Here is an 11,221-nt window from a genome sequence, read left to right as displayed (position 1 = left end):
TGCACCCTTTCTTTTCATATTCTTAACTGTTATATTGCTCTTAAACTTTTCTTGTTCTGAAAAGCTTACTGATATATACTTTTTTATTTACTAAAGAAAAGCAATTGAGAATGCCGAGACACAGGAAACACAGAACGATGAAACAAGAGATGGAAGAAAATCAGAAGAGTTCTCACTCATCACATTCATCTTCATCATTACAGAAACACTGATAATTAGTCCTCTAAGAGTTCTCACTCACCATATGCTCCTTGCTTTTCATTAGTTCTTGTTTTGAGCCATAGAACAATGACCCCATCAGTTTAACATCAGAACAAAAATTAACATACGAGTTATACAATAAAGAGAAACAATCTTGGACTAGGCATCAAAATCATTAAAATGGGAGGGTTAGCATAAAAGGGGTGCCAAAAAATGTGTTGTTTGTTTTGGTAGAAGTACATGTTTGTCCATATGTATACTTGCAGAACAAAAAGACATTCTGAGATAGTGAAAAACAATGAAAATTCAAGGTTTTTTGACATATTGTTGTTTAATTCTATTCCAATGTTAAGCCAAAATAGTAGGTAACCACAAAAAGAAATATTTCAATGGAGGTATGGTAGAAATCACAGTACAATCCAAAATAAATAAAAAAAAAAAACACAATTATTAAAACCAGGATTCAGAATTTGAAGTACAAGAGATAAAAGACGAGATAGAGACCATTAAAAACATATCAGAGGCCTGCTTATTTTGACAGGAGATTTGTTTTGTTACACCTAAACTTCGATATAATTAAAAATAACATCATCAACCAGGGAAGCTCCTATCTGAAGTGAAGATTCTGAAAAAACCTATTTAACTGTCATGGTATCATCAACTAGGGAAGCTCCTATCTGAAGTGAAAATTTTGAAAAATTCTATTTAACTCTAATGGTGTTGCTCATTTGAAGCAAATTAAGCATAGTAACATCATAGTACTAAAAGGACTAAGATTTTGAATTTTGAAAAAATCTCAGTATCTGAAGAGACACAATGGGTGTCCATGATGTATCACAAAAATGGGTTTCTGGAAAGGTTCTCATTGCTATGCTTCTTCTTGTCACAGTCTCTGCTGAGAACATCACCTCACAATCCAATCACACTATAGGGGTTGATACCAATCATCATGCTCAAGTATTTTACCATCACACTTGGCCGGTAAGAGAGTTCACAAATACTTTGACAGCAACTTTCATAAAAAAATATGTTATTATAAAATCATGTCAAATTCAAATAATCACTATAGTAAAAACTTTATTCAGATCAATGCATGTGGCCTAGTGTTTGTATGTGAAGAACATTAAATTGGGATTAACTCTGTGTTGTTTTTACTTTTGTGTTGTGTGCAGAGTATGAAATTTGGATGGAGAATAATTGTAGGAAGCATAGTTGGATTCCTGGGATCAGCATTTGGGAATGTTGGAGGTGTTGGTGGGGGTGGCATCTTTGTGCCTATGCTTTCTCTCATTATAGGATTTGATGCAAAATCAGCAATAGCAATATCAAAATGTAAGAACTAGCATCATGTCTTCTTTATAAGTAAATATTAATATTTTCATGAAAATCTGACTGCAGAAAATCTGTTGATGTTATTAGTAACATAACATTTAAGTACTTGTGATTCCATTACGAATTTGTTTAGAAACACTTCATGATTCACCACACAAAAAGTGTTTGTACATTAATTTTCAAGAAGAGTTTAGATATGATGATCTTGACAGCGTCTATAAACTTCAAGTAGGAAGAAACAATCCCTATAAAACGTATATTTATCACATGATTTAAATGTTAATATTCATATGCATAGATAGTTATCTTTTCGTTATAAATATTTATCAGTGGCACTGACAGTGACAACATTCATTCCATTATGTGCCTTTAAGTTAGATTCAGGTCGTACTTCAAAACAGCATTGACATGACCACTTGGTTGAGATGATGATATATAATATTTTAAAACTTTCTAAACATACATAATAAACAACAAGACATTTTAAATTAAAATATTTTGCTGACATGACCTTGACATGCTATTGGTTAGTTAAGGTATATGTCCATTTAAATTCTGATATAGAAAAGTGGAATGGTTGAACTTTCTCATGAGTTCTCCATGACTCTTGACCTCTCCACCACAGGGGTGTTCTAAACATCAAAAACCACCTTGAAAAAGGCAAACTTGTCCATGTTGCTGTTTTGCTGTTTTTCAGATATTGTTTTGAATATAATTCTTTTCAAGCTGAATATATGTATGTTTTCGTTCTTTCGGTGAAGGCATGATTACTGGTGGAGCAACAGCAACTGTTTTGTACAATTTGAGGCAAAGACACCCCACACTTGATTTGCCCCTCATTGATTATGACTTAGCACTTCTCTTCCAACCCATGTTGATGCTTGGAATCAGTATTGGAGTTTCTTTCAATGTCATTTTTCCTGAGTGGATGCTAACAGTTCTGCTAATAATATTTTTCGTTGGTAAGAATTACTGCTCAAACTTCAAAATTGAGACACTACTTGATTTTCTCAATTAGTTTCTTTCATCTGATGTCATCTGAATGTAAAACAGGCATTTCAATTAAATCCTTCTTGAAGGGTGTTGATACATGGAAGAAAGAAACCATTATGAAGAAGGTTAATAAATTGTTTCATTCAACTTCACCATCTTTTATGTTTTAAATTTCTTTCAAGTTTTGCTTTATGATGCTTGTGCATGCACCCATGTTATGATTCCAGGAAGCTATGAAGAATTCACGGATTGATGGTAAGTGGTTTGGTATTATTTCTATTCTACCTTTCTGTATATAAAGTGTTTATCAGAAATGTCACGCTAGTTTTTCATTCTAATCAGCCATTGCAACTCCTGAAGGTGCTGCACATTATATTCAAACAGAAGACACTGTCAAAGATATTAATGAACCAAAGAAAAAGGTTGTACAAAATAGTGAAATTTATTGATTCCACATATGTGGAAAGTGTATTCTTCCTAATGAATTCTAAAACTGTCATGCAGGTTTCTTTAGTTGAGAACATTCGTTGGACGGAACTTGGTCTTCTTTTCGCTATCTGGATCATGATACTTGCATTAGAGATTGGAAAAGTTGGTATCCTATGAGTTTTTCTACTAAAAAATTGAGCTTTTCATTTCTTGCATAGTGGGTCATTGATCAACATAAAATGATGATAACATATGCCTGTGTTTTGCAACAGAGTTGCACAACAACTTGCTCTGGATCATATTGGTTATTGAATCTACTCCAGGTAGGAACCACTACAAGAGAATTCAATTTCTGGAAACCATTGTTGTCATTATCATGGTGAATGTTTAATTCACTTGTTTATTTATTGTTGTGATTTAGGTCCCTGTAACTTTGGGAATGAGTTCATACCAGGCCATGAGACTATACAAAGGACAGAGAACCATAGCATCAAAGGGTGATCAACAAACACATTGGCCAGTGTGCCAGTTAATTCTTTTTTGTAGTTGTGGTGTACTTGCTGGCACCATTGCTGGTTTGTTAGGCCTTGGTGGAGGATTCATCTTGGCACCCCTTTTCCTTGGAATTGGAATCCCTCCTCAGGTACCTTTCATTCTTCTTTCTTTTATCAACTTTTTTTCTATGTACATTTTTCTTGGAAACACTCTGATTGAGGAATTTTTGACAAAGGTGGCAAGTGCTACATCCATTTTGGCAATGTCATTTTCTGCATCTGTGGCTGTGGTGGAATATTACCTTCTCAAACGTTTTCCAATTCCTTATGGTAAGTATGCATGAATGAATGATTCAATGAATGAACAGTGTGGTAGATAACTAGTAATTTTGCCTAGTTCCAAGGGCATGTGCTCAGTACTATATATATAATTTTAATGGACTAAGAGAAGCTTAATGAAACAATAAGTTGTGATATTTTATGGAGATTTTAGTGTTAAAGTTTGGATATGGTGTTGCAGCCCTTTACTTGGTAGGTGTAGCCACTGCAGCTTCACTTGTTGGACAGCATTTGGTGAGAAAGGTGGTTGCCATATTGGGGAGAGCATCTGTGATCATTTTCATCTTAACCTTCACACTCTGTGTTAGTGCATTTTTACTAGGTAAGTGTAAGATGGTTTCATTTGCAGTTTGTGTTAGTGCAGTTTTATGAGAAAGTGTAAAATGCTGTTATTTGGTGACAGGTGGAGTAGGAGTTGCACACATGATTCAAAAGATTGAACACAAGGAGTACATGGGATTTGGAAACCTTTGCATGTACAAGGTTAAACACTAGGGTTCATCAGGCCTAGCTAATATTAAAGGGCAGTGCTCTTTAATGCAGTTTTGTGTTGTTTTTTGTTACGTTAGTGGCACAGTTTTGTATTGTTATGTTGGTGTATACTTCTAGTTCAGTTGAAAAACAAAAGCTCACTGTATTAGTTTTTAGATTTCAACAATTAATACGTTAGAAATATTTAGGCCAGAACATTGTTTTCTCTGTATATGTATAGATATATGTATTTCAGTATGTATCTGTATATGTATATGTTTAAAATTGAATCGATGCAATCTTTGATTTGTGTATGTTTTAAGAGCTTGCATGAAAAATGTTAGTTGTTACTTTAATTCTCTACCGTGGATCCTCTATGCAAGTTCGCAAATGAAGTTCCATTCTCTGCCGTTTTGGTTTCTTTTTTTTGCAAGTTTAGTTCTTTTTTAAGGACTTTGCCAAAGCTAACAAACCCTTCTTTAAGTTAATACACCTCCAATATGGTGTTGTCTTCTTACCTTATTAAAAAAAATATGTTTTAATGTTTTAAATAGTGTAATTTCGAATGAATTTTTTATTTTGTATTTTCGATTATAACATCTAGAATATAAAGTTATATTTTAGCATATATAATGTCAAATACAATATTGTGATCGTACATTCTCGAATCAAATTTGTTTTTGTGTAATTTATAATGTATTTTTTTATTTTGAATTTTAGATTTAATCTATAATACAATTATTATTTTTTATTTTTTATTTTATAATCCAAAATATTGATAATTTGAAATACAAATTTCCATGTATAGATCCATCTTGAGCACCGACTCGGACATCGCCCAACCTGTATAGGCTGTTGACCCTATCTAACCCATCTCGACCATCGGCTCGGGCTTACATGTCTCAATTGTCGACTCAGCTTGGCCATCCAATCCGGCTTGGCCGTTGGGGTAGACGAGTCTGTCTCGACCATCGGCTTGAGTTGACCCAACTTGTCTCAATTATTGGTTCGTCTCGATTGTCGGATCGACCTGACCCATCTAAATTGTGGGCCTTGAGCCGATCGATTTGTGTCATGGGTCCGGGTCAGCCCGTATCATTCACAGGCTCGAACCGACCTGTCTCGACAATTAGCCCGTCTTGACTATAGTCACGGCTCATCTGGGTTGTGTGCTTGGACCAACTCGTTTGGGTCGTGTGCTCAAACTAGATCAACTTTGTCGTCAAGCCGAGCCGACTCGTCTATGTTGTCGGACTAGGTAAGTTCGTGTCGACCTTTCGCTCGGGTAGGATCGTCTTGGCCGTCAGCCTAGGCCGACCCATCAATCTTGATCTTCGGTTCAGACATGTCCGAAAGGGTTTAGCTTGATCTTTGACACAGACTCGAGTACTATTTTTAGGTGGATCAAACCTAGCTTAGCCTTGGTCTTGACCCGTTTGAGAGTGGGCTTTGGAGGCCGAGATTTTTCTTTAATCCCCTCATTTGGGAGACCCCTAAAACGGACTTAATGAAGAGTCGGTTAGAGATAGTTCATTGACCATTGAACAAATTGACACCTCTAGTTATGTTGTCCCTCTCCACCAATATGTAATATGTCGGGTTAATAGACCAGAAATCAGAATCCCATAAGATATGACGCAACAAAGAAATTTATTCCTTAGCCACCAAGGTGACTTCACTCAAATTTAACCTAAAACACTTGAGTAAGAAATTCAAGTTGTTATTATTTATATAGACCGATATTAGTATTATATAACTGAACTTAGTAATATAAAACATTTGATGTAATATTAATAAATTTAATAGTTGTTTTATTATTCTCCAGCTCAAATCACAGGAAATGATTCATATTAGTCATGTCAATTTCTTTTGTAAGAATTTTTGCTTCTTCTTTTAAGAAATCTGCTAAAATATATCCTAGGACTCATATACTGCACCTTTGTCACAATAACAAAATATGGATAACCCTCGCATGCAATGCAACTTTTTTATTCTTTTCTCATACAGTTTCTTTTATTGTTTTCAAATTCTGGGAATTTAGATTTCGCTTAAACACATACATTTCTAAGAAATTAACATGCACTAAGGGACAAGATATTGACTACATACAGGCTCTTAAACATACAGAAATCAAAGACTGCTTCGATTGAATTTCAAGGATAAAGAAATGAAATAAATATACAAATACAGAGAAAAAACCTATTCTTCTGGCCAAAGCCGTGGCTCCCTGAGAATATGAACTCAAAATATTTCTACAGGATCAATTGTTGAAATTTGAGGACTAATACAATGAATTTTTGTGTTTCAAGTGAACTAAAAGTATACACCAACAAAAAAATACAAAAATGTGGCACTAACGTAACCAAAGACAATACAGACTGCATTAGAGAACCTGCACCTAAAATATTAGGCCTCATGATTTCTAATTTTTAGCAGTGTACATGCAAAGATTTCCAAATCCCATGTACTCCTTGCGTTCAATCTTTTGAATCATGTGATCAACTCCTACCCCACCTGTCATGTCACCAAATAAAACCATTTTACACTTTCCTCATAAAACTGCACTAACACACTCTGCAAATGAAACAATCTTACACTTACCTAGTAAAACTGCACTGACACAAAGTGTGAAGGTTAGGATGAAAATGATAACAGATGCTCTCCCCAATAAGGCAACCACCTTTCTCACCAAATACTGTCCAACAAGTGAAGCTACAGTCGCTACACCTACCAAGCAAAGGGCTGCAACACCATCCAAACTTTAACATTATAATCTCCATTAAATATCACAACTTATTGCTTCATTATAAGCTTCTCCTAGTCCATTCAAATTATCTGGTACTAAGCACATTCTCTTGGAAGTAGGCAAATTACTCTGTCATTCAGCACATTTTGCATTCATTCATTCGTGCATACTTACCGTAAGGAACAGGGAAACGTTTGAGAAGGTAATATTCCACCACAGCCATAGATGCAGAAAATGCCATTGCCAAAATGGATGTAGCACTTGCCACCTTTGTCAAAAATTCCCCAATCAGAGTGGTTTCCAATACACAAATTTGATGAGAGAAAGAAGAATGAAAGGTACCTGAGGAGGGATTCCTATTCCAAGGAAAAGGGGTGCCAAGATGAATCCTCCACCAAGGCCTAACAAACCAGCAAGTGTGCCAGCAAGTGTGCCACAACAACAGAATACAATTAACTTCCACACACTCCAACGTGGTTGTTGATCACCCTTTGATGCTATGCTTCTCTGCCCTTTGTATAGTCTCATCGCCTGGTATGCGCTCATTCCTACAGCTATTGGGATCTAAAGTACAAGAATAAACAAACAGTTTCAGAAATGACATTGATGGCTTACCACACTTTCAAATATATGATGACAACTATGGTTTTCAGAAATTGAATTCTCCTATAGTAGTTCCTACCTGGAGTAAATTCACTGCCCAATATGCTCCGGAGCAAGTTGTCGTGTAATTCTGTTCCAAAATAGAGGCATATACTATCATCATATTATGTGATCAATGAATCCCAATGCAAGAAATGAATAATTGAATTTTTGAGTGGATAGCTCATAGGGTACCAACTTTTCCAATCTCTAACGCAAGTATCATGAACCAAACAGCGAAAAGATGTCCAAGGTCCTTCCAACGAATGTTCTCAACCATAGAAACCTGCATCACAATTTTACATTTCGTTAAAATGACCAGACGTTGCACATATATGAAATAAATAACTTTCAGTATTTTGTACTACCTTTTTCTTTAGTTCATTAGTATCGATTTTGACAGGGGCTTCTGTCTGAATATAATGTGCACCATCTTCTGCAGTTGCAATGTCTGTCAAGATTAAAAAATAGCATGACACATCTGGTAAGCACTTATATATACAGAAATGTAGAATAGAAATAGTGTCAAACCACTTACCTTCAATCCGTGAATTCTTCTTAGCTTCCTGGAATTATAACATGAATGCACGCATGAGCATCAGAATGCAAAACTTGAAAGAAATTTTAAAACATAAAAGAGGATGAAGTTTAAAGAAGTAATTAATTAACCTTCTTCATAATGGTTTCTTTCTTCCATGTATCAACACCCTTCAAGAATGATTTGATTGAAAGGCCTGTTTAACATTCAGATCACATCAGAGGAAAGAAATGAATTTAGCAAATCATGAGTGTCTAAATTTTGAAGCTTGATCAGTAATTCTTACCAACGAAAAGTATTATCAGCAAAACTGTTAGCATCCACTCAGGAAAAATGACATTGAAATCAACTCCAATACTGATTCCAAGCATCAACATTGGTTGGAAGAGAAGTGCTAAGTCATAATCAATCACGGGCAAGTCAAGTGTGGGGTGTCTCTGCCTCAAATTGTAGAAAACTGTTGCAGTTGCTCCACCAGTAATCATGCCTAATTCATCAAACAAAGTTTCAAGAGAATTATATTCAAAACAGTAGCTGAAAATAGCAAAAGTACAAAGCAAATATTGTGATGTTACTAATAATATCAACAGATTTTGTGTTATCGGATTTTCATGAAAACGTATTAATGTCTAATTATAAAGAGGGCAGAATGGTAGTTCTTACATTTTGATATTGCTATTGCAGATTTTGTATCAAATCCAATAATGAGGGTAAGCATGGGCACAAAGATGCCACCGCCACCAACACCTCCAATGTTCCCAAATGCTGATCCTAGAAATCCAACTATGCTTCCTACTATTATTTTCCATCCAAATTTCATACTCTGCACACAACACAAAGTTAAATGTACTTGAAATGAAAACACTAATCCACATGCAGAGTATTTGTGAGTTGTCTTACCGGCCAAGTGTGGTGGTAGAATACTTTAGCATTGGTATCAACCCCTTCAGTGTGATTGGATTGTGAGTTGGTGTTCTCGGCGGAGACTGTAACAAGAAGAAGCACAGCAATGAGAACCTTTCCAGTAACCCATTTCACATCCCATCTTTGTGATACATCATGCACACCCATTATGGTTCTTTAGATACTTAGCTCTTCACCTCTCAAAATTCAAAATCTTACTCCTTTTAGAACTATGATGTTGCTATGCTTAATTTGCCTCCAATGAGCAACACCACAACACTTATATATATCTTTTCAAAATCTTCACTTCAAATACGAACTTCCCTAGTTGATCATGTTATTTTAATTCAATCAATATTTAGGTGCAAGAAAACAAATCTCAGGTCAAGGTATGCAGAATTTGGATTCTCTGTTATGCTTTTATTATTCTCTATCTCGTCTTTTATTTATGTCTTGTGCTTCAAAGTAAATGTTTTTTTTTTTTCATGTTTTGTATTATAATTTCTATTATGACTCCATTAGAATATTCCTTTTGTGGTTAGTACTGCTTGGGTTTAATATTGGAATAGAATACAAATAAGAATTTCAATAGCTAATATTTTTCTTTTCTCCAACATGTAAGACATTTTTTGGCACCTTTTTTATGCTAACCCTCTCACTCTATTGGTTTTGACGCCTAGTTAAAGAATGATTCTCTTAATTGTATTACTCGTACGCAGTTATTTCCTGATGGTAAGCAAGGAGCATATATTTGCCACTCATGAAATGCAAAAGGTCTTCATATATCCTTTACGATGCAAAACTTAGAATGAATAATTATCTCTTCTTCAACCCAAATATATTTGGAGAAAGAGATGATTAATTAAGTGTATAAATGGTATTAGATTTTTTTCACTAGTGTTAAAATTAAATCAAGATCAATTCAGACAAATTATACGTATGCAATGGACTCGTGTGATGTGACCCTTCTCACATAAAAGCTAAGACTGCGACTTTCTTCACCTCATAATTTACACTCCAAATAAAATGACAATATTTTTAGATCAACAGGAAAAACTTAATTTCAATGAGATGTAAATCCAACCTTCATAAGTGATTGATATTATCTGAAACCTCAAAATTTTAAAGTAACAAGTTTACGTGTTTTTTTTCTTATATATTACTCGATTTTCCTACTTTTACTCAAGATTTAAACTTACATTTGAACTTTCATTAGTTGAAAACTCTTCGCTTCTTCCTTAAGAATTTAAACCTACTACTAAGTGGAAAAGATTTGATTAACATGTCAACAGCTTGGTTTTCTGTATGGTGGTAAACCAAATTTGTATCGCCATTTTCTTTAACATTTCTTAAGTGAAATAATTCCAAATTAAAATGCTTGGTCTCCCATGAAACATAGAATTATGTGAAATTGAAATTGCTGTTTGGTTATCAACAAGAACTTCCATGCTTTTATCCTGCTTCATATTCAAGTATGTTAAAATATTCCTCAAGCAAATAACTTGATTTACAGCTCCCACAATTGCAATAAACCCACTTGGAGAAAATTGACCGAAAACATTGATATTGTGATTGGATGAGATAATTTAAGAGAGTAATTTATTTATTTGAAGAATTTAAAATTCTTTGAATTAAAATGACTTGTTTGGATAAAAAAAATTAAATGAAAATTGAATTGAAAAATTTTAAGAAAGTATTTCAAATATTTTAAACAATAGAATTTCAAATTCACTAAAAAAAAATAGGAAATTGAAATTCTACAAATTGTAGAATTTCCTCATTGGTTAGGATAAAAACAGTCCAAAAAATAGACTCATATTGACCTTCAGCTCAAACCCAGTCATCTCGACATCTAATCTGAGCCAACTCAACTCAACTATGTGTTTGGACTGACTTAGACTCGACCTTTAGTCAAAGTCAAAGGTCAAGTTGAATGGACTTAAGTCAAAAGTCGACTCAAGTTACCTGAAGGTTGAGTCTAGGGGTGATTATGGATTGGATTTTAATGATCCAATCCAGATCCATTTTGGATCCAAATAATTGGATTAGATTTTCGATCCAAATCCATTTTTTCAAAAAAAGTAGATTGGATTTTTAAAAATCCAGATCCAAATATTTAGATCAAGTTTAAAT

At 34.3% G+C, this 11,221-nt stretch overlaps 2 protein-coding genes across 3 annotated transcripts; one reads left to right on the top strand and one right to left on the bottom strand.

Annotated features, from left to right (window-relative positions):
* Nucleotides 1-926: 926 nt before the first annotated feature.
* LOC114176817 (sulfite exporter TauE/SafE family protein 3-like) lies at nucleotides 927-4,573 on the top strand. 2 transcript variants are annotated; one of them, XM_028061986.1, is made up of 12 exons: nucleotides 927-1,182; nucleotides 1,374-1,533; nucleotides 2,295-2,495; nucleotides 2,587-2,651; nucleotides 2,754-2,781; nucleotides 2,887-2,948; nucleotides 3,031-3,117; nucleotides 3,228-3,278; nucleotides 3,377-3,598; nucleotides 3,686-3,779; nucleotides 3,970-4,110; nucleotides 4,192-4,573. In XM_028061986.1, exons 1-12 carry the CDS (start codon nucleotides 1,018-1,020, stop codon nucleotides 4,281-4,283), a joined length of 1,368 nt encoding a protein of 455 aa, XP_027917787.1. In that variant the 5' UTR covers nucleotides 927-1,017; the 3' UTR covers nucleotides 4,284-4,573. The 2 variants fall into 2 exon arrangements, with proteins under 2 accessions (XP_027917787.1, XP_027917786.1); XM_028061985.1 differs by having other exon boundaries at nucleotides 2,869-2,948.
* Nucleotides 4,574-7,654: 3,081 nt separating this feature from the next.
* On the bottom strand, nucleotides 7,655-9,308 carry LOC114178680 (sulfite exporter TauE/SafE family protein 3-like). The gene is made up of 8 exons (XM_028064726.1): nucleotides 9,086-9,308; nucleotides 8,849-9,008; nucleotides 8,472-8,672; nucleotides 8,317-8,381; nucleotides 8,186-8,213; nucleotides 8,016-8,098; nucleotides 7,847-7,933; nucleotides 7,655-7,738 (listed from the first exon to the last, which is right to left on the bottom strand). Exons 1-8 carry the CDS (start codon nucleotides 9,254-9,256, stop codon nucleotides 7,655-7,657), a joined length of 879 nt encoding a protein of 292 aa, XP_027920527.1. The 5' UTR covers nucleotides 9,257-9,308.
* Nucleotides 9,309-11,221: the final 1,913 nt, after the last annotated feature.

Source organism: Vigna unguiculata, chromosome 3 (assembly GCF_004118075.2).
Source record: "Vigna unguiculata cultivar IT97K-499-35 chromosome 3, ASM411807v1, whole genome shotgun sequence".
In the NCBI taxonomy this organism is placed as follows: Eukaryota; Viridiplantae; Streptophyta; class Magnoliopsida; order Fabales; family Fabaceae; genus Vigna; species Vigna unguiculata.
This window is presented reverse-complemented; position numbering and strand designations above follow the sequence as displayed.

Excerpts from the sequence above, each read along its gene's own strand:
- LOC114176817 (XM_028061985.1), top strand. The coding sequence starts at position 1,018 with ATGGGTGTCCATGATGTATCACAAAAATGGGTTTCTGGAAAGGTTCTC. Across the intron at positions 2,782-2,868 it reads GAAGAATTCACGGATTGATG|CCATTGCAACTCCTGAAGGT; the intron begins GTAAGTGGTTTG and ends CATTCTAATCAG. Across the intron at positions 3,279-3,376 it reads GGTTATTGAATCTACTCCAG|GTCCCTGTAACTTTGGGAAT; the intron begins GTAGGAACCACT and ends GTTGTGATTTAG.
- LOC114178680 (XM_028064726.1), bottom strand. The coding sequence starts at position 9,256 with ATGGGTGTGCATGATGTATCACAAAGATGGGATGTGAAATGGGTTACT. Across the intron at positions 8,673-8,848 it reads TGCAATAGCAATATCAAAAT|GCATGATTACTGGTGGAGCA; the intron begins GTAAGAACTACC and ends TTGATGAATTAG. Across the intron at positions 7,934-8,015 it reads CTAATGAACTAAAGAAAAAG|GTTTCTATGGTTGAGAACAT; the intron begins GTAGTACAAAAT and ends ATTGTGATGCAG.